Source organism: Mobula hypostoma, chromosome 3, assembly GCF_963921235.1.
Source record: "Mobula hypostoma chromosome 3, sMobHyp1.1, whole genome shotgun sequence".
In the NCBI taxonomy this organism is placed as follows: Eukaryota; Metazoa; Chordata; class Chondrichthyes; order Myliobatiformes; family Myliobatidae; genus Mobula; species Mobula hypostoma.
In genome coordinates, this window is record NC_086099.1 from 102,854,538 (window position 1) to 102,877,852 (window position 23,315).

Sequence of the window (23,315 nt, forward strand, 5' to 3'; positions counted from 1 at the left end):
TCAGCATCCTGGGTCTTGTCTGGTGTGATAGACCCCTGCTTCTATTGCTGTTGTACTCACCCCCCCGTCCTTGTGCAGCCATGAGCAGTGCCTCTGTGCGGTCCCTCAGCCCTGCCGTTTCCAGCCATCGGGAGGACTTTCTTCTGTCAGCCACCTCTGATATCTGGCAATGATACATCCTGTGCAGTGGCTTGTCCTGCCATGGCCTCTGATCCTCTGGCTCTGCTTCACCCACTTCCATTTCCATGTCCCCTGCCTGTTGTCTGAGGTATTAGAAACCATAGAAACTACAGCACAGAAACAGGCCTTTTGGCCCTTCTTGGCTGTGCCGAACCATTTTCTGCCTAGTCCCACTGACCTGCACATGGACCATATCCCTCCATACACCTCCCATCCATGTATCTGTCCAATTTATTCTTAAATGTTAAAAAAGAACCCGCATTTACCACCTCGTCTGGCAGCTCATTCCATACTCCCACCACTCTCTGTGTGAAGAAGCGCCCCCTAATGTTCCCTTTAAACTTTTCCCCCCTCACCCTAAACCCATGTCCCCTGGTTTTTTTCTCCCCTTACCTCAGCGGAAGAAGCCTGCTTGCATTCACTCTATCTATACCCATCATAATTTTATATACCTCTATCAAATCTCCCCTCATTCTTCTACGCTCCAGGGAATAAAGTCCCAACCTATTCAACCTTTCTCTGTAACTGAGTTTCTCAAGTCCCGGCAACATCCTTGTAAACCTTCTCTGCACTCTTTCAACCTTATTTATATCCTTCCTGTAATTTGGTGACCAAAACTGAACACAATACTCCAGATTCGGCCTCACCAATGCCTTATACAACCTCATCATAACATTCCAGCTCTTATACTCAATACTTTGATTAATAAAGGCCAATGTACCAAAAGCTCTCTTTACGACCCTATCTACCTGTGACACCACTTTCAGGGAATTTTGTATCTGTATTCCCAGATCCCTCTGTTCCACTGCACTCCTCAGTGCCTTACCATTAACCCTGTATGTTCTACGTTGGTTTGTCCTTCCAACATGCAATACCTCACACTTGTCAGTATTAAACTCCATCTGCCATTTTTTAGCCCATTTTTCCAGCTGGTCTAAGTCCCTCTGCAGGCTCTGAAAACCTTCCTCACTGTCTACTACACCTCCAACCTTTGTATCATCAGCAAACTTGCTGATCCAATTTATCACATTATTGTCCAGATCATTGATATAGATGACAAATAACAATGGATCCAGCACTGATCCCTGTGGCACACCACTAGTCACAGGCCTCCACTCAGAGAAGCAATTCTCTACCACCACTCTCTGGCTTCTTCCATCGAGCCAATGTCTAATCCAATTTACCACCTCTCCATGTATACCTAGCGACTGAATTTTCCTAACTAACCTCCCATGCGGGACCTCGTCAAAGGCCTTACTGAAGTCCATGTAGACAATATCCACTGCCTTCCCTTCATCCACTTTCCTGGTAACCTCCTCGAAAAACTCCAATAGATTGGTCAAACATGACCTACCACGCACAAAGCCATGTTGACTCTCCCTAATAAGTCCCAGTCTATCCAAATGCTTGTAGATTCTGTCTCTTAGTACTCCCTCCAATAACTTACCTACTACCGACGTTAAACTTACTGGCCTATAATTTCCCGGATTACTTTTCGATCCTTTTTTAAACAACGGAACAACATGAGCCACTCTCTAATCCTCCGGCACCTCACCTGTAGACAGCGACATTTTAAATATTTCAGCCAGGGCCCCTGCAATTTCAACACTAGCCTCCTTCAAGGTCCGAGGGAACACCCTGTCAGGTCCCGGGGATTTATCCACTTTAATATTCCTCAAGACAGCAAGGACCTCCTACTTTTCGATCTGTACAGTTTCCAAGATCTCACTACTTGTTTCCCTTAATTCCATGGACTTCATGCCAGTTTCCTTAGTAAACACAGACGCAAAAAACCTATTTAAGATCTCCCCCATTTCCTTTGGTTCTGCACATAGCCGACCACTCTGATCTTCAAGAGGACCAATTTTATCCCTTACAATCCTTTTGCTCTTAATATACCTGTAAAAGCTCTTTGGATTATCCTTCACTTTGACTGCCAAGGCAACCTCATGTCTTCTTTTAGCCCTCCTGATTTCTTTCTTAAGTATTTTCTTGCACTTCTTATACTCCTCAAGCACCTTATTTACTCCCTGCTTCCTATACACGTCATACAACTCCCTCTTCTTCTTTATCAGAGTTGCAATATCCCTTGAGAACTAAGGGTACTTATTCCTATTCACCTTGCCTTTAATCCAAACAGGAACATACAAATTATGCACTCTCAAAGTTTCTGCTTTGAAGGCTTCCCACCTACCGATCACATCCATGCCAGAGAACAACCTGTCCCAATCCACGCTTTTTAGATCCTTTCTCATTTCTTCAAATTTGGCCTTTTTCCAGTTAAGAACCTCAACCCTAGGACCAGATCTATCCTTGTCCATGATCAAGTTGAAACTTGTGGTGTTATGATCACTGGAACCAAAGTGCTCCCCTACACAGACTTCTGTCACTTGTCCTAACTCGTTTCCTAACAGGAGATCCAATATTGCATCCCCTCTAGTTGGTCCCTCTATATATTGATTTAGAAAACTTTCCTGAACACATTTTACAAACTCTAAACCATCTAGACCCCTAACAGTATGGGAGACCCAATCAATATACGGAAAATTAAAATCCTCTACCACCACAATTTTATGTTTCCTGCAGTTGCCTGCTATCTCTCTGCAGATTTGCACTTCCAATTCTCTTTGACTATTGGGTGGTCTGTAATACAATCCCACTAATGTAGCCATACCTTTCCTGTTTCTCAGCTCCACCCACAAGGACTCAGTAGACAAGCCCTCTAATCTGTCCTGCCTGAGCACTGCTGTAATATTTTCTCTAACAAACAATGCCACTCCCCGACCTTTCATTCCTCTGCCTCGATCACATCTGAAACATTAGAACCCTGGAATATTAAGCTGCCAGTCCTGCCCCTCCTGTAGCCAAGTTTCACTAATTTCTACAACGTCATAATTCCACATGTCAATCCACGCCCTCAACTCCTAGCAGGTCAAACTTAAGGGCCATCTTTCTGACACACTTGTGGATGTTTCGCATTTCTTCCAGGACTGCGGCCTAGACACTTCCAAGGCCCCGCCCTCCTTTATTCCGGCGGGTGTACGGTCGCTGAACGTTGGACTTTGAAGGAATCCTCCATGTATTGTTAATAGTTTCCAGGTCTTGATGTCAGCAGTTTCCAGTTTGTTCCTTGGCCAGCACACTATTGCAGCTGGGTACCTGATGACTAGTAGGGTGAATGTGTTGATGGCTCCGATTTTGTTCTTCCCATTCAGCTGGCTTTTTAGGACCTGTCTCACTCTTTAGAGGTACTTGGATGTTGCAGCCCTGTGTCCTCATTTTGGCTTCCATGCGCCTGCAAGATCCCCTGGTATTTGTAACTGTCCTCCACATCTGCTGTGCCCTCTTCAGGTAATTCGAATCCTTTAGTCTTGATGAGTTTGCCTCTCTTCATTACAATCGGCTGCACTTTTCCAGTCCAAATGACACCCTGATGTCTCTGCTGTACACCCTTGTCAGGTGGATTAGTGAGTCAATGTCTCTTTCATTTCTGGCGTACAGCTTGACGTCATCCACGTACAGGAGGTAGCTGATGGTCACTCCACTCTTGAACCTGTACCCATCTCCACTCTTTGAGATGACCTGGTTGAGGGAGTTCAAGCCTATGCAGAACAGCAGCGGAGATAGTACATCACCCTGGTGTATTCCACATCTGATAGTCACTTGTGCTATTGGCTTTGAGTTAAATTCTGGCATTGTTCTACAACAGCCCTTTGAGTCTGTAATTAAGGTCCTTGGTGTCTTGTTGACCTTGCACAGAGACAGGCATTCCAGGATCCATGTGTGGGGCATTGCATCACGTGCTTTCTGGTAGTCAATCCAGGCTGTGCTTAGGTTAGTTTGCCTGGTCTTGGAGTCTCACATGACTGCTTTGTCTACCAGCAGCTGGTACTTGGAGCTTCTGGTTGCTTTATGAGTTTACTTCCTTAGAAGTTTGTGAAGACTCAGCATGGCATCTAAAACTTTAACAAACTTCTATAGATGTGTAGTGGCGATTACATTGATTAGTTGCAACACGCCTGTATGGAAGCACCAATGCCCTTGGATAGAAAATCCCACTAAGAGTAGTGGATATATCCCAGTCCTTCACGGATAAAATCCTCCCCACCATTGAGCATGCCTACATGAAACATTGTCGTAGGAAAACCAGCATCCATCAAGGGCCTCCATCACCCGAGCCAATGCCTCTTCTCACTGCTGCCATCAAGATGGTGGTACAGGAGCCTCAGGAATCACACCACCAAGTTCAGGAAGTTATTATGCTTGAATCATCAAGCTCTTGAACCAAAAGGGGATAACTTCACTCAACTTCACTCGCACCATCACTGAATTGTCCCCACAACCTGTAACTCATTTTCAAGGACTCTTCATCTAATGTTTATTTATTATTATTCTTATTATTCATTTTTCTTTCCTTTATATTTGCACAGTTTGTTTTTTTTTTTTGCACATTGCTTGTTTGTCCATCCTGTTGGGGTCTTTCATTGATTCTTCTATGTTTCTTGGATTTACTGAGTATGCCCGCAAGAAAACAAACGGTTGTACATGGTGACATACATGTATTTTGATTATAAATTCACTTTAATCTTGAACTTTAAATATATGGATCAGCTTCTCATCAAGCAACACGCATAAAAGTTGCTGGTGAACGCAGCAGGCCAGGCAGCATCTATAGGAAGAGGTGCAGTCGACGTTTCAGGCCGAGACCCTTCGTCAGGACTAACTGAAGGAAGAGTGAGTAAGGGATTTGAAAGTTGGAGGGGGAGGGGGAGATCCAAAATGATAGGGGAAGACAGGAGGGGGAGGGATGGAGCCAAGAGCTGGACAGGTGATAGGCAAAAGGGATATGAGAAGATCATGGGACAGGAGGTCTGGGAAGAAAGACAAGGAGGGGGGGGACCCAGAGGATGGGCAAGGGGTATATTCAGAGGGACAGAGGGAGAAAAAGGAGAGTGAGAGAAAGAATGTGTGCATAAAAATAAGTAACAGATGGGGTACGAGGGGGAGGTGGGGCATTAGCGGAAGTTAGAGAAGTCGATGTTCATGCCATTAGGTTGGAGGCTACCCAGACGGAATATAAGGTGTTGTTCCTCCAACCTGAGTGTGGCTTCATCTTTACAGTAGAGGAGGCCGTGGATAGACATGTCAGAATGGGAATGGGATGTGGAATTAAAATGTGTGGCCACTGAGAGATCCTGCTTTCTCTGGCGGACAGAGCGTAGGTGTTCAGCAAAGCGGTCTCCCAGTCTGCGTCGGGTCTCGCCAATATATCAAAAGCCACATCGGGAGTTCAGCAAAGCGGTCTCCCTGTCCTAGTCCCAGTCAAAATAAAGCAGTGGGGGCCAGGGAACCTTCCTGATGGGGGATGGAAGTATATAAGGACTGGACATCCATGGTGAAAATAAAGCAGTGGGGGCCAGGGAAACCTTCCTGATGGGGGATGGAAGTATATAAGGACTGGACATCCATGGTGAAAATAAAGCGGTGGGGGCCAGCTGGAAGGTCTCAAAGCTCTACGCTTCTTTTTGGATTCCAGACCTAACCAGTTCCCCTCTACCACCACTCTGCTCCGTCTGGTGGAATTAGTCCTTACTCTTAATAATTTCTCCTTTGGCTCCTCCCACTTCCTCCAGACTAAAGGTGTAGCTATGGGCACCCGTATGGGTCCTAGCTATGCCTGCCTTTTTGTTGGGTTTGTGGAACAATCTATGTTCTGTGCCTATTCTGGTATTTGTCCCCCACTTTTCCTTCGCTACATCGACGACTGCATTGGCGCTGCTTCCTGCACGCATGCAGAACTCGTTGACTTTATTAACTTTGCCTCCAACTTTCACCCTGCCCTCAAGTTTACCTGGTCCATTTCCGACACCTCCCTCCCCTTTCTAGATCTTTCTGTCTCTGTCTCTCGAGACAGCTTATCCACTGATGTCTACTATAAGCCTACTGACTCTCACAGCTATCTGGACTATTCCTCTTCTCACCCTGTCTCTTGCAAAAACGCCATCCCCTTCTCGCAATTCCTCCGTCTCCGCCGCATCTGCTCTCAGGATGAGGCTTTTCATTCTAGGACGAGGGAGATGTCTTCCTTTTTTAAAGAAAGGGGCTTCCCTTCCTCCACTATCAACTCTGCTCTTAAACGCATCTCCCCCATTTCGCGTACATCTGCTCTCACTCCATCCTCCCGCCACCCCACTAGGAATAGGGTTCCCCTGGTCCTCACCTACCACCCCACCAGCCTCCGGGTCCAACATATTATTCTCCGTAACTTCCGCCACCTCCAACGGGATCCCACCGCTAAGCATATCTTTCCCTCCCCCCCCCTGCATTCTGCAGGGATCGCTCCCTACGCAACTCCCTTGTCCATTCGTCCCCCCCCATCCCTCCCCACTGATCTCCCTCCTGGCACTTATCCGTGTAAGCGGAACAAGTGCTACACATGCCCTTACACTTCCTCCCTTACCACCATTCAGGGCCCCAAACAGTCCTTCCAGGTGAGGCAACACTTCACCTGTGAGTCGACTGGGGTGATATACTGCGTCCGGTGCTCCCGATGTGGCCTTTTATATATTGGCGAGACCCGACGCAGACCGGGAGACGGCTTTGCTGAACATCTACGCTCTGTCCGCCAGAGAAAGCAGGATCTCCCAGTGGCCACACATTTTAATTCCACATCCCATTCCCATTCTGACATGTCTATCCACGGCCTCCTCTACTGTAAAGATGAAGCCACACTCAGGTTGGAGGAACAACACCTTATATTTCGTCTGGGTAGCCTCCAACCTGATGGCATGAACATCGACTTCTCTAACTTCCGCTAATGCCCCACCTCCCCCTCGTACCCCATCTGTTACTTATTTTTATGCACACATTCTTTCTCTCACTCTCCTTTTTCTCCCTCTATTCCTCTGAATATACCTCTTGCCCATCCTCTGGGGCCCCCCCCCTTGTCTTTCTTCCCGGACGTCCTGTCCCATGATCCTCTCGTATCCCCTTTTGCCTATCACCTGTCCAGCTCTTGGCTCTATCCCTCCCCCTCCTGTCTTCTCCTATCATTTTGGATCTCCCCCTCCCCCTCCAACTTTTAAATCCCTTACTCACTCTTCCTTCAGTTAGTCCTGACGAAGGGTCTCGGCCTGAAACGTCGACTGCACCTCTTCCTACAGATGTTGCCTAGCCTGCTGCGTTCACCAGCAACTTTGATGTGTGGTGGTTATAGAAACAATGTTTCCATGAGTAGGAAAGTCTGAGATCCAAGGGAATAGCCTCAGAATAAAACTGAGATAAGGAGGAATTTCTTCAGGGGGCAGTGAACCTGTGGAATCTGGTCACAGAGGACTGTGGAGCCAAGTCAATAAGTGTATTTAAGCAGAGATTGGTAAGGGGGTTAAAGGTTACAGAGAGAAGGTGGGAGAATGAGAATAATTGGGTTAGGTAATAAGTACCTACATGAACGATGATGTTATTGAGTAACAATAGGAATATTGCTTCCCCTGCATTATTCTGGGGTATTCTGTTATTAATACAACAGTCAGATTTCCCACTAAGTTGAAGGAAATTACAAGAAAGTGGAAAATGAATCTATACACGTGCCACAGTGAGGTTTACCTTTTCTCCTGTCTGGAATGTAAGGCGTGAATCATCTGAATTTCTTCTTTCTTCAAAGTCCTCCATTAGTGCTGCAGTCAGCTGCTGTGTATAACATCTCACAGAGGACTCATAGCTGAGATCACCAGTTCGGATTATGGGAACATTCAGCTCATTGTCTTTTTCTTTTACTCTGTAGAAATCCTTACCAAACTGCATGCTTGGGACTGAAACGTCCACAAAGATTTAACATACTTTTTTAATTATTGGAAAAAATACATTTTTCTTAACATGACTTTTATTAAATTTAACCCCACCCAGCTCACTGATGAATTCTTAACCCAGAGCATAAAATACAACAATACATTCTTATGCAAGTGTTGTCCTTTGTGCAAGTGTTGATTCCGCATCTGAAATATGAACATTTCTAGTCACTAATGCATAAAAATCTGCTGTTTTCAGTATTTCCAGCATCTACAGTAGTTTTTTAAAATTAAACTTTAAAATGCTATTCATGTCATTATGGTATACCAGCCACCGTCAGTTCCTTCGTGTTTATGAAGCTTGAGAGAAGAGAGAGGTTACTATTTTAGAATCATCACAACACTTTCAAGGTAAATGTTTTCCACAAAATCTATGTGGATAAAGCTAAACTCGTGTACAAGGTCAAAAAAGGAGAATATCTTGCTTTCTATCTTAAGGAAATGCACTTGATTGAAGTGGAGGGAATGGAAATGACTACACAAATAAAAACCAAGGTTAGTCAAGTATTTCTTTTGTTTCCTTTTACTGGGTTATGGAAAATTCCAAATGTAGATAACTTAGTTTCATTAGACACGTTAATTGAATCCGGTGCTTTTCCCATAACAAACCTGACATTGGTTCATAACAAAATACACAAGGATCAGTTCTGCAGAAATAAAATTTATGCCAAGACACACTCCAAAGACATACAGGTTAGTAGGTTAATTGGTCACATGGGTGCAATTAGGCAGCATGGATTCTTTGGTCTGTGCTGCATCTTTAAACAAATGAAATAAATTCCCAATGACAACATTCTTTTCACTCAGTTTAATTGCATCTTGATCTACTGCATTAAGCTGGCCGGTGACATAGTGGCTTAAGCACCAGATTTCAAGGCAAATGGTCTCAAGTTTGAATCTACCCAGCAACTTCCATGCTTTCCATCCGTGCTGGGTTGACCTTAAGCTAGCAACTCAGCCTTATGAAAACAGTCAAATGCTACAGAAACAAAAATGCCACCCAATGTGCCACAAGGCACGAAAAGGAACAAGGACAACTACTGCATTAATAATTAAAAACTGAACACAAGCCAAGTGCAATGAAACATCAGTTAAACAAATCTAACTCAAAAGACTTTCTTACACGTGTGCAAAGTATAATTAGTAGATACACAGAAACGTTCTGCATGAACTGTCATTACTACAACCTACCGTCCTGATAGGTGTCATTGATGGCAATGATGGCTTGGTATGGTTTAGTTAGCTCTGCTCCTTGTGCTGAGCTCAGGAATACAATGAAAGTTTCATTCCCTTCAATGATCGGGTTCTGCACATCATCCAGAATAGTCAAGACACAAGTCTGTAAGGACAAAAGTAACAGCATGAGGATTCACGAGCCTTGCCCATCAAATGGCTAAGTTGATTAGTGCAACGACCATTCACTAGCAATCACAGATTTGGATTCACTTCATGGAACTGGAGTTGGATGTACTCAGGACCATCATGGAGTTGAAAACCTCATAGATGAAACATTTAATAAAGTAGTCACACTCGGAATACAGATGGAAGACAGTTGACCACCAGGAGAAGTAAGGGGAGTAATAGTCAGGGTTCCCCTGTGACCATTTCCCTCAGCAACAAGTGTACATACCCGTTTGGATACTGCTGGGGGTGGCAGGGGGGGAGTTCTGCGGAAGGCCTATTACCCCACAGCAGTAGCGGCCATGCCAGTGGCACTGGGCCGAGTCTGAGGATCAGCAGGAAAGGGTAAAGACAGGCAGAGTGATGGCGATAGGAGGCGCAGTAGTTAGGGGGACGGACAAGAGATTCTGTGGCCATGAAAGAAATGCCAGGATGGTGTGTGTCTCCTGAGTGCTAGGGTCCAGCATGTTTCGGAGCTGTTGCAGAATATCCTCAAGGGGTAGGATGATCAGCCGGGGGTTATGCTGCACCAATGACGTGGGTGGGAAGGGGGAAGAGGTCCTGCACAGTGAGTACCGGGGGTTAGGAAAGAGGCTGAAGAGTAGGACCTCCAAGGTAGTAATCTCTGAATAACTCCCAGTGCCACGTGCTAGCCAGGGCAGGAAAAGGATGATAGTACAGGTGAATGAGTGGCTGAGGAAACATTGCAGGGGGCAGGGTTTCAGTTTCTTGGATTATCGGGATCTCTTCTGGGGCAGGGGTGACTTGTACAAGAGGGATGGGTTGCAGCTGATCTGGAGAGGAACCTGTGCCCTGCCCGTGAAGCTTGCTAGTGCTACTTAGAAGGATTTAAAATAGTTCAGGAGGAGAATAGCAATCAGAGCACCAGGTCAGAAAGTGGAGGGATGAAGAGGAAGGAGAATATCAGGGCCAGCAAAGGCAGGCAGGAGCAAAGTAATAGATAGAACGAGATGGAGAGTTTCAAGTGCATGTATTTAATGCTAGGAGTATTATGGGTAAAAGTAATTAACTTAGAGCATGGATCAGTACTGGAACTAAAATGTTATGCCCATTACAGAGACTTAGCTGAGAAAGGGGCAAGAATTGGTGCTTAACGTCCCAGGGTTTTGATGTTTTAGGAAAGTTAGAAGTGGTAAAAATGGTAGGCGAGATGCACTACTAATCGGGGAGAATATCACAGCTGCACTCACAGGACACATAATGGAGTTCGCTAAGTCTATATGGGTAGAACTCAAAAATAGGAAGCGTGCAATCACTCCGATGGGATTGTGCTACAGACACCCAACAACCACTGGGACACCAAGGAACCGATATGCAGGCAGATTGAGAAAAGTTTTTAAAAAAAAATATGGTCGTCATCATGGGGGATTTCAAATTCTCTAATATAAACGGGAATCTTCTGAGTACAAAAGGTTTAGACAGGGCAGCATTTGTTAGGTGCATCCAGGAGGGTTTCTTAAATCAATATATAGATAGTTCAACAAGAGGAGGGGCCATTCTGGACCTGGTCTTGGCTAATAAACCCAGCCAGGTGACCCACCTCTCAGTGGGTGAGCAGTGACCACAACTCCATAAGTTTTAAGATAGCCATAGATAAGGATAGGCATGGACCTTGTGGGAGAGTATTAAATTGGAGCAGGGTAAGTTATGAGAGCATTAGGCAGGAACTAGGGAGAGTTAATAGGGAAACCTGTTTTTGGGCACATCTACACCTGACATGTGGAGGTGTTTAAAAACCAACTGCACAGAGTACAGGACAGATATGTTCCAGTAAGAAAGAAGGGCAAGGATGACAGGGTAAGAGAACTGTGTCTGTCAAGAGGGGATGAATTTAGTTAAGTAGAAAAAGAGAAAGTTAGGTGGTTAGAATTAAACAACGCCCTTGAGAATTATAAAGAAGCCAGAAAAGTACTCAAGAAGGAAATTAGGAAAGCCAAGCCATGAAAGTCCTTGACAAGCAGGATCAAAGAGAACCCCAAGGCAAACTGTACATACAGCAAGAGCAAGAGGATAACTAGAGATAGGGTAGGACCACTCAAGGTTTGAAGGAGGAAACATTTGCTTGGATGTGGAGGATGGGGTCTGTAATGAATACATTACCAAGGAGAAGGACGTGGAGAATAGGGAAATCAGCACTGAGCGTATTGATATGCTAGGGTACTGAGGTAAAGGAGGACATAGTGTTGGTTCTCTTAAAGAGCATGAAAGTGGATAAATCCCCAGGGCCTGATGGGATATACCCAGATTACTGAGAGAAGCAAGAAAAGAGATTGCTTGGTCCTTGAGCAATATCTTTATGTCCTCTCTAGCTGCAGGTGAGTCCTGGAGGACTGGCGAGTAGCTAATTTTGTTCCATTATTCAATAAGGGAACCGGGGATAATCTTGGAAATTATACACCAGTGAATCTCACTTCAGTGCTGAGGAAGTTACAAGAGAATTCTTAGGGATAGGATTTATGAGTGTTTGGAAAACCATGGCCTAATTAAGGAGAGTTAGTGTGGATTTATACTGGTGAGGCTTCATGGAGAATTTGAGCAGTTTTGGGCCCCTTATATTAGAAAGGATATACTGAAGTTGGAGGGGGTTCAGATGAAGTTCACAAAAATAATTCCAAGATTGAATGGCTTATTGTATGAAGATCATTTGATGGCTCTGGGCCTGTATTCACTAGAATTCAAAAGAATGAGGGGAAACCTCACTGAAACCTATCAAGTGGTGAAAGGCCTTGATAGTGTGGATGTGGAGAGCATGTTTCCTGTGGTGAGAGAGTCTAAGACCAGAAGACACAGTCTGGAGGCTAAGTCTTTATGTATATTTAAGGTTGATCAATTCTTAATTGGTCAGGGATGTAGGGGTATGGGGGCGGGGGAAGAGATTGGGGTTAATAAAATTGGATTTGCCGTGATGAAATAACAGAGCAGACTCAATGGCCTAATTCTGCCCTTATTTCTTATGGTCCGAATTCATGTCTGATTATCCTGATTTGAGTTTTTTTGATGAGGTAACAAGCGTGATTGACATAGGTAGAACTGTGCATTTTGCCTACATGGATTTTGGTAAGGAGCTTGACAAGGTCGCTCACGGGAAGATTAAGAAGATTAAGATACATGGGATCCATGATGAACTGGCCATTTGGATTCAGACTGGCTTGCCCATAGAAGTCAGAGACAGTAGTTGAAGGGACATATTCTAGCTGGAGGTCTGTCATTAGTGATGTTCTGCAGAAATCTGTAACTGGGACCTCTGCTGCTTGTAATATATACAACAGGATATAGATCAGCTGCAGAAACGGGTGGGGAAATGGCAGATGGAGTTTAACTCAGCCAAATAAAAAGCGTTGCATCTTAGTAGGTCAAATGCAGAGACAGTAGAGTGTTAAGGGAAAATATCCTTAACAGTGTGGATAAGCAGAAGGATCTTGCAGTCCAAGTCCATAGCTCCTTGAAAGTGGCTACACAGGTTGATAGGATGGTTAAGGTGGCATATGGCATGCTTGCCATTACTAGTTGAGCGATAGAGTTCGAAAGTCAGGAAATTATGTTGCCACTTCATAAAACTCTAGATAGGCTGCATCTGGGGTGCTGGGTCACTCCATTATAGGAAGAATATTGAGGCTTTGAAGAGGGTACAGAAGAGGTTTACCAGGATTATAGTACATGCTGCAATGAGAGGTTGGACAAACTTGGGTTGTTTTCTCTGGAATGGCAGAGGCAAAGGGTAGATCTGATAGAGGTGTATAAGATTACGACAGACAGAGTAAACAGACAACACCTTTTCTCTCAAATTAAAATGTCTTATACCAGAGGGCATGTAGTTAAGGTGAGAGGTGGTAATTTCAAAGTAAATTTGATGTGCTGCCTGGGGTGGTGATAGAGGCAATAACAGAGACATTTAGATAGCCACATTAATGTGAGGAAATTGGAAGGACATGGATGTTGTGTAGGCAGAGGGATTAGATTAGTTAAATATTTGATTACTAATACAATTCTTTCAGCACAACATTATGGGTTGAAAGGCCCGTTCCTGCACTGTACCGTTCTATATTTCATGTTCTAATTCCCACTGCTGTCTGTAAGGAGTTTGTACGTTCTCTCCGTGATTATGTGGGTTTCCTCTGGGTGCTCCTGATTCCCCGCACATTCCAAAGACAGGGTAAGGGTTAGTGAGTTGCGGGCATTCTATGATGGCACTGGAAGTGTGGCAGCATAGCTATTCTTGCGAGTTGCACCCAGCACAATCCTCAAACTGTGCTGGTCATTGATGCAAGCAATTCATTTCACTCTATATTAGGAGTTTGCAAAGATGCCGCATGACATCTAAAACTTTGACAAACTTCTATAGATGTGAAGTGGAGAGTATATAGACTGGCTGCTCCACAGCCTGGTACGGAAACACCAATGCCCTTGAATGAAAAAGCCTACAAAAACTAGTGGACACAGCTCAGTTCATCACGGGTAAAGCCCTCCCAACCACTAAGTACATCTACATGAAACACTATCACAGGAAAGTAGCAATCATCATCAGGGACCCCCATTACCATGGACATGCTCTTTTCTCACTGCTGCCGTCAGATAGGTACAAGGCCCTCAGTACTCATACCACCAATTATTAAACCTCAACCGTCAGTCTTTGGAACCAGAGGGGATAACTTCACTCAACTTCACTTGCCCCATCACTGAAATATTCCCACAACCCATGGACTTGCTTTCAAGGTCTCTTCATTTCATGCTCTCGATATTTATTGCTTATTTATTTATTACTATTATTTCTTCTTTTTGAATTTGCACAGTTTGTTGTCTTCTGCACTCTGGTTGAACACCCTAGTTGGGCAGTTTTTCATTGATTCTGTTACAGTCATAATTATATAGATTGGCTTGTTACATACACCTGTTAGGGTGCATTCTCCAGTTACCTTACAAGGTAACCATAGCCTTCAGCCAGGAGCAGATGTCATTAGGTGGTTCCCAACCTCCACCGAGTGTTTCGACCCTTAACCATGACACTCTCCAGTTGGTGGGCCGGCAGTGGTGGCCAAATCACTGCCCATCTGCTCCTGGCTTCCAGCTTCCCTCCTCTCGCCTACTCCAAGTCCAACAAGAGGCTCGTTCTGCCTCTTCCCCCATCCTACGAGCTGCTTGTTTTTTGCTCCTTTCGTCCAGGCCCAGATCTGACAACAACCGCCATGCTGATTTGGCTGGGAAACCTCTGCAGCCGATCGGGGGAACAACCATGCCTGCCATCCCTTGTCTTTACACTCCTGTACTAAGGGCTGGTACTTCAAGGCCTTTCTCTCATGGGCCTCTTCCCATCCCTCCTCCCATAGCACAGTCAGCTCAACCAGAATTATTTTCTTGTCTTCGATTGACCACAGTACAATGTGTGGGCATAGGGTTGTGTGCACCACATCCGGGAACTGCAACCTCCTTCCCACATCGACCCTCATCTCCCAGGACTTGGCCGTTGGCTGTTTGGTTACAAAAGGTCTGGCTCCCTCTTTGATGAAGGTGATGGCCTTCCTCAAATCTGTGCCAGCCGTCCTCTTCTTGCAGCTCTCTCGCTCTAGTGTGTCAGCAAGAGCCAGAAGCACCCTATCATGGCACTACCTATACCGTCCTTGAGTTAGAGCTGTTTTACACCCGGACAGTATATGAGCCAGTGTCCCCTTCTGACCACAGGGCTTACAGTTCGGGTCCTCTCTCATCCCCCATGTGGACAGATGTAATGGTGAAGGAAGGGTGTCATACACGGATCGCAAGAGGAAGGAAATACGAAAGGGCTCCAGTCTCCATAACTCTGCCTATGAGATCTTGTGCTTAGGCAGATCCCATTTTGTCCAGGAGTATTTCCACAAGAAAATGAATCTCATGGTTGTATTTGGGACATATATATACTTTGATAATAAATTTACTTTGAACTTTGACAAATAAAACCTAATCTTTAAGCACTATGAACATCTATCGATAGGTGTGGTGAAGAGGAAAAGCATTGTTTCGAATAATAAGGTCTTTCTTTTCTTTCCCCCTCATGTCCTTCTAGGTCATCCATAGTAATGTCAATAAGATAAATCTTACTTACAGCATTTCCAATGATAAGATTTGTTTTTGCAAATCAGTAAATTTGAAATATGCAAATATGAAACTAATTGTAATTCCAGCTAATGCTGTTCAAAGCTGAAGAGGCCTGCTACGCTAGAGAGAATTGTGCTAGCTGAGGCCAACAGTCTTAAAGGAAACCGCAACAGTTAGTTACACCCACGCAAGTAGTCCTGGGCTTGTAAGCAAGCATTGGTTCTGAGCCAGGATTTTACTGGCTGACTGATGTCGACAGATTTGCTCTTCAACCCTCAATGAGCTCCAAGTACAGTCCAAAGGCAGAGCCAAGATATGTGGGGATTCCCCAGTATCATGCAGAGAAATCTACTTCTTCTCTCAATCAGACCTGGTGTAGAATAAGAAAGCCCATTAATTTCTATGGGATTCTTTGCCTGGAAAATGGGGAAAGTAAGAGTTTAAGAACTTCTTGTTCATTCGTTCGTTATGTGCCATGTTGAATGACATGGGCGATCATGGTCTTTCCATGACCATGATTGTTCTTAGCAAATATTTCTACACAGTGGTTTGCCATTGCCTTCATTTGGGCAGTGTCTTTACAAGGCGGGCGACCCCACCTATTATCAATGCTCTTCAGAGACTGTCTGTCTGCCCAGCATCAGTGATTGCATAACTGGGACTTGTGATACACTGCCCACGAGACCATCTACCACCTGCTCTCATGGCTTCATGTGCCCCTGATTAGGGGGCTAAGCAGGTTCTACACCTTGCCCAAGGGTACCCTGCAGGCTAGTAGAGGGAAGGAGCACCTTACACCTCCTTTGGTAGAGATGCACCTCCACCCTGACACCTGGAAGAATTCCTAACCTTCCTTATTATAATAGTTTTGTCTCTGAATACTACGGATTATTTTTTAAAAACTGTCACAACTCAAACTGGCCTTCAGCCAAAGCTTGTCAGGGTTATTCTGGGGTGGAGCTGCAGTGCTAGGTGGCCCGAAGCCTAATCACCATCTGGATCTCATTAAGGGCAGGGAGCACAGCACAAGAAGTGGACCAGTTCCTGCACAATCTAGCCCCGTATAAGGAGATAAGATTCAGCCAAGTTCACATAGCTTCTACAATGAGGGTTCCTTTGAGAATTGCTTTACATTTTCTGCCCTTCTTAGGGTAACTAATAATCTCTAGCCGGTAGGTCAGATTTCCTAGACTTCAGTCATCAGTCTCTTATAGAAGATGTATAAAGGGCAATGGGTGAGAAGTACTTGCCCCCCCCACCCAACCTTTGGGAAACTACGAGGCTAGTTTGACTTAGCAAAGAACTGAAAGTAATTTATAATTACCAGAGCCATAGCTAGACAGCCAGTATGGTATCTATTCTATTGAAAATTCTAACTGTAGAGGACATGCATTTAAAGTGAGGGGACAAGTTGAAAGGAGATGCACAGAGCAAGTTTTATTTTACACATAGAATGGCAGGGGTCTGAAATACACTGCCAAGTATAATGGAAGCAGCAAATACAATAGAGGTATTTAAGAGGTTCTAAGAAATGCATATGGATGCACAGAGAATGAAAGGACATGGACTTTTTGTGTGCAGAAGAGATAATTTTAGTCAGCTTTAATTAGTCTGGAATAACACTGTGGGCTGAAGAGCCTGTATAGTGTTGTGCTGTTCTATGGTCTACTCAAGTTTCAGAGTTCGCCTTCCCTGTGTGCCAGTGTTGCTCAGTACCATCAGCATACTGCACATAACACAGTGCTTGTTAAAAATATGGGGTATCAGTGAAACTTTCGCAGTATGGAAAATTTGGGTGAGTGTTGTCTGTAGTTTTATGACATCAACTCTAACCACTAATCTTTAACTGGCAGTGTGGAATGGGTCTTTGTGTATCTGAAAGTACTTATATAATCTTTCCGAGCAGCTGTGACTAACAGTCAATGGAATTAACGGGGAATTAAAGTTATAAAACTTTATTTTCCTTCTGCTTTCACACATATGTCTATGCTTTTTTTTTGTACATTGTGATACTCAGGCACAAAATAGTTTACCGCTTCTGTTTTGCCAGGTGCAAAATCAATCCTCTTGGAACTGGGGATATAGTCGATGCCTGGCGTCGCAGACGGAGGGTCTGAAGGGCGGGTAGCACACCACACTGACGTAGGTGTGGACAAATCACTGCCGTGCCTGATGATTGGTATCTCAAGGAAGCCTAAGAAAAATTCATCTCATTGTTATAAAATATAGCAACTTTTGGAGGAACAACTGCTCACAGATTTTGCCAATTTTGCATTTCATAAATTCTGTTCTTTAAGCTGAATCTCATTCACAATAAGGATGAGAGAGATCCATCTCATTTACTTGTTCAATATTCAAACCAAAATAGCAATATAATTTTAAAATTCCATCATATTCTTTTAGAGATTAGTAGGAAGTTGAAAAGCAGGACCTCAAGGGTGGTAATCTCAGGATTGCTACCTGTGCTAGGTGCCAGTGAGGGTAGGAATAGGATGCTCTGGAGGAGGAACAAGTGGCTGAGGAACTGGTGTAGGGGGCAGGGTTTCAGATTTCAGGATCATTGGGACCTCTTCTGGGGCAGGTGGGACCTGTACAAGAGAGACGGGTTACACTTGAACCACAGGGGGACCAATATCCTTTCAGGGAGGTTTGTTAGTGCTATTGGGGAGGCTTTAAACTAGATTTGCAGGGGGATGGGAACCAGAGTGCCAGAGCTGACAGTGTGGCTGGGGTGAAAATAAATGATATTGAAAGTTTAAGCAAATCCGCTAATAGAAAGGTTGTGAGTGGTGGTAAAAATCTTCTGAGGTGTATATATTTCAATGCTAGGAGTATTGCGGGGAAGGCGGATGAGTTGAGGGCCTGCATTGACACGTGGAATTATGATGTTGTAGCAATTAGTGAAACTTGGCTACAGGAGGGGCAGGACTGGCAGCTTAATATTCCAGGGTTCCGATGTTTCAGATGTGATCGAGGCAGAGGAATGAAAGGTGGGGGAGTAGCATTGCTTGTTAGGGAAAATATTACAGCAGTGCTCAGGCAGGACAGATTAGAGGGCTTGTCTACTGAGTCCTTATGGGTGGAGCTGAGAAACAGGAAAGGTATGGCCACATTAGTAGGATTGTATTACAGACCACCCAATAGTCAGTGAGACTTGGAAGAGCAAATCTGCAGAGAGATAGCAGGCAACTGCAGGAAACATAAAGTTGTGGTGGTAGGGGATTTTAATTTTCCATACATTGATTGGGACTCCCATACTGTTAGGGGTCTAGATGGTTTAGAGTTTGTAAAATGTGTTCAGGAAAGTTTTCTAAATCAGTATATAGAGGGACCAACTAGAGGGGATGCAATATTGGATCTCCTGTTAGGAAACGAGTTGGGACAAGTGACAGAAGTCTGTGTAGGAGAGCACTTTGGTTCCAGTGATTATAACACCATTAGTTTCAATTTGATCATGGACAAGGATAGATCTGGTCCTAGGGTTGAGGTTCTGAATTGGAAGAAGGCCAAATTTGAAGAAATGAGAAAGGATCTAAAAAGCGTGGATTGGGACAGGTTGTTCTCTGGCAAAGATGTGATTGGTAGGCAGGAAGCCTTCAAAGGAGAAATTTTGAGAGTGCAGAGTTTGTATGTTCCTGTCAGGATTAAAGGCAAATTGAATAGGAATAAGGAACCTTGGTTCTCAAGGGATATTGCAACTCTGATAAAGAAGAGGGAGTTGTATGAAATGTATAGGAAACAGGAGGTAAATCAGGTGCTTGAGGAGTATAAGAAGTGCAAGAAAATACTTAAGAAAGAAATCAGGAGGGCAAAAAGAAGACATGAGGTTGCCTTGGCAGTCAAAGTGAAGGATAATCCAAAGAGCTTTTACAGGTATATTAAGAGCAAAAGGATTGTAAGGGATAAAATTGGTCCTCTTGAAGATCAGAGTGGTCGGCTTTGTGCGGAACCAAAGGAAATGGGGGAGATCTTAAACAGGTTTTTTGCGTCTGTATTTACTAAGGAAGCTGGCATGAAATCTATGGAATTGAGGGAATCAAGTAGTGAGACCATGGAAACTGTACAGATTGAAAAGGAGGAGGTGCTTGCTGTCTTGAGGAAAATTAAAGTGGATAAATCCCCGGGACCTGACAGAGTGTTCCCTCGGACCTTGAAGGAGACTAGTGTTGAAATTGCGGGGGCCCTGGCAGAAATATTTAAAATGTCGCTGTCTACGGGTGAAGTGCCGGAGGATTAGAGAGCGGCTCATGTTGTTCCGTTGTTTAAAAAAGGATCGAAAAGTAATCCGGGAAATTATAAGTCGGTGAGTTTAACGTCAGTAGGAAGTAAGTTATTGGAGGGAGTACTAAGAGACAGAATCTACAAGCATTTGGATAGACAGGGGCTTATTAGGGAGAGTCAACATGGCTTTGTGCGTGGTAGGTCATGTTTGACCAATCTGTTGGAGTTTTTCGAGGAGGTTACCAGGAAAGTGGATGAAGGGAAGGCAGTGGATATTGTCTACATGGACTTCAGTCAGGCCTTTGACGAGGTCCCGCATGGGAGGTTAGTTAGGAAAATTCAGTCGCTAGGTATACATGGAGAGGTGGTAAATTGGATTAGATATTGGCTCGATGGAAGAAGCCAGAGAGTGGTGGTAGAGAATTGCTTCTCTGAGTGGAGGCCTGTGACTAGTGGTGTGCCACAGGGATCAGTGCTGGGTCCATTGTTATTTGTCATCTATATCAATAATCTGGATGATAATGTGGTAAATTGGATCAGCAAGTTTGCTGATGATACAAAGATTGGAGGTGTAGTAGACAGTGAGGAAGGTTTTCAGAGCCTGCAGAGGGACTTGGACCAGCTGGAAAAATGGGCTAAAAAATGGCAGATGGAGTTTAATACTGACAAGTGTGAGGTATTGCATGTTGGAAGGACAAACCAACGTAGAACATACAGGGTTAATGGTAAGGCACTGAGGAGTGCAGTGGAACAGAGGGATCTGGGAATACAGATACAAAATTCCCTAAAAGTGTCGTCACAGGTAGATAGGGTCGTAAAGAGAGCTTTTGGTACATTGGCCTTTATTAATCGAAGTATTGAGTATAAGAGCTGGAATGTTATGATGAGGTTGTATAAGGCATTGGTGAGGTCGAATCTGGAGTATTGTGTTCAGTTTTGGTCACCAAATTACAGGAAGGATATCAATAAGGTTGAAAGGGTGCAGAGAAGGTTTACAAGGATGTTGCTGGGACTTGAGAAACTCAGTTACAGAGAAAGGTTGAATAGGTTAGGACTTTATTCCCTGGAGCGTAGAAGAATGAGGGGAGATTTGATAGACGTATATAAAATTATGATGGGTATAGATAGAGTGAATGCAAGCAGGCTTTTTCCACTGAGGCAAGGGGAGGAAAAAAAACAGAGGACATTGGTTAAGGGTGAGGGGGGAAAAGTTTAAAGGGAACATTAGAGGGGGCTTCTTCACACAGAGAGTGGTGGGAGTATGGAATGAGCTGCCAGAGGAGGTGGTAAATGCGGGTTCTTTTTTAACATTTAAGAATAAATTGGACAGATACATGGATGGGAGGTGTATGGAGGGATATGGTCCACATGCAGGTCAGTGGGACTTAGGCAGAAAATGGTTCGGCACAGCCAAGAAGGGCCAAAGGGCCTGTTTCTGTGCTGTAGTTTCTATGGTTCTATTACCATTCTTCATATTACAATCAGAAAATACCAACTGATGACAACTGTGGGTAATTGTGTGCCTACCTGCATCTTCACTAACAGTAAAAGATGAGTTTCCAAGAAATACCAGAGAGGCATCATTGGGGCCATTTATTATTACTTTGGCAGCAGCAACTTTCCCAATCCGTGCATTGTCAGAGGCATCAGCCAAGATAATCTCAAAGTCCTCCTCCTCTTCATATTCACTGTCATCAATCAGCTTTACATCACATGTCGACATGCTTACACCAGGGCCAAAGACCACACGATTGTCATTTGTCATTCCTCTCGATTTGAAATCAGAACCGGACTCCAAGGCATATAGGCTGCTGCCCTTGGCTGTTTTAGGCAGAGTGTAGCAGATGGCAGAAACAATACTGCTGGTGTCTCCTGGAGAGGGACCACAGTTCAGTGAGATATACACACACTTTCCAAATCACATCTGGATCACACAAAACCAAAGCTAAAAGAAATTGTGCCAGCACTTCAATTTCTCCAATTCTCTGCATGTCGATGTTCCATTAGTCTCAGTCTCATTCAAGGCATTCCAGTTGGAACATGGAAATAATATCTGTAAATTAACATTACTATTGCCTTGTGGAAGCAATAGCAAAGGATGCTTCTTATTACTGTGTTGTAAAACTCCTGGCATCTTTAAGCAGATAGGCAATTGGGTTTTCATCTTTTCTTGTCAATGTTTTAATTAGAGCATGGATTCACAACAAATGCCTTATAATACAATATCTGAAAATCAAACAGAGGGACTTGAACCTGAAGCATTGTATCTATTTCTTGTACCACAGATGCTGCCAAAATTCCCAGTACTTTCTGGATTATTTTACAAAGTAGTTTTGTGAATTGGAGTGTTCGAGCTACAACGAGTGTTTGGATAAACTTGAACTTCCTTTTCTGGACCGGAGGCTGAAGGGGCGACCAGATAGTATACAAAATTATGAGTGTCATGAATAGGGTAGATGGTCCAGGATGGAAATGTCATATACTAGGAAGCACAGCTTTAATGTGAAAGGGGAAAATGATTATTCCTACCTTTATATATAAACAGGGAGAGAGTGGTAGTCTATTTAATATTTCAGTAGTATTTGATTATATATATCATTTGTTAAGCATTCTAGTTCATTTTAATATTATGGGTTATGTGTAAAAACAAGTAAATTGCACATACCATGACGTTACCATGTCATACATGTGTGCCTTGCTTAAAGTAAACACCAAGTTAGACTCGTGTCTTTTCCTTTCAGTTAGAGTAATGTTGTGGAGTTACAAAGCATAACAGTGGTGACAAAGACATCTTAAGTGAACCTGAGATGATTACCTACCTGTTGAAGTGCAGCCAAACGTTCCAGTTTTAAAAAAAAGTGCTACGAGATGTTTGAGTTAAAAAAAAAAGCACGTTAAAAAACATAACAGTAGGTGCCTGGAATGTACAGTTCGAGGAGGTGGTAGAAGTGGATACTAAAGCAACATTTACAGATGTTTAAAGACACAGGAACAGGCAGGGATTTGAGATGGACCATGTGGAGGCAGATGGATCAGTTTAACTTGGCAATATGGTGGGCTGGAGGCTCTGAAGCTGTGCAGTTATGCTATATGCTCTGTGTTTCTTTGCTCTAATTTAACTTTGAACAGCAGAAATATAAATAAGATACCAAAACATCTGAACACTATCGTAATTCAGCTCTTACTCAGCTTTCTCACATGACTTCATAATTATTCATCATTGAGCTGTTTCTATAACCCATGGAAATTATTTAGTAGCTAAATCACCTTGAAGGTTTTAAAGTGATACAACAAATATGCAGCATAATAAAATGTAATCTAATTGACAATTAAATCCATAGGTCAAAATTTACATCATAACAAGAAAATTGGACATGGTTGGGGGAAGCGCCATAAAGAAAGTAGATAATAGCTAATACGTTACCTAGAGAATGTTATTATGAGGGAGATAGATTGCAAACTCACTTAAATACGTAAAACTTCACTCATATTTAAAACTGTCCTAACTGTCCTGACTGGTTCTTCAGATGAATGACACTTAGGGCTAACTAAATAGAAGAGAATATCATAATCTGC

At 43.7% G+C, this 23,315-nt stretch overlaps 1 protein-coding gene across 5 annotated transcripts in view; it reads right to left on the reverse strand.

Annotated features, from left to right (window-relative positions):
* fras1 (Fraser extracellular matrix complex subunit 1) overlaps positions 1–23,315 on the reverse strand; it is a 594,524-nt gene that overhangs the window by 52,032 nt on the left and 519,177 nt on the right. For all 5 annotated transcript variants that reach the window (XM_063043539.1, XM_063043540.1, XM_063043536.1 and 2 more), the window contains 4 exons: positions 21,267–21,611; positions 17,552–17,712; positions 9,219–9,366; positions 7,786–7,991 (listed from right to left, as the gene is read on the reverse strand). In XM_063043539.1, the coding sequence (XP_062899609.1) occupies positions 7,786–7,991; positions 9,219–9,366; positions 17,552–17,712; positions 21,267–21,611 (860 nt within the window). The remainder of the gene's footprint in view (positions 1–7,785; positions 7,992–9,218; positions 9,367–17,551; positions 17,713–21,266; positions 21,612–23,315) is intronic.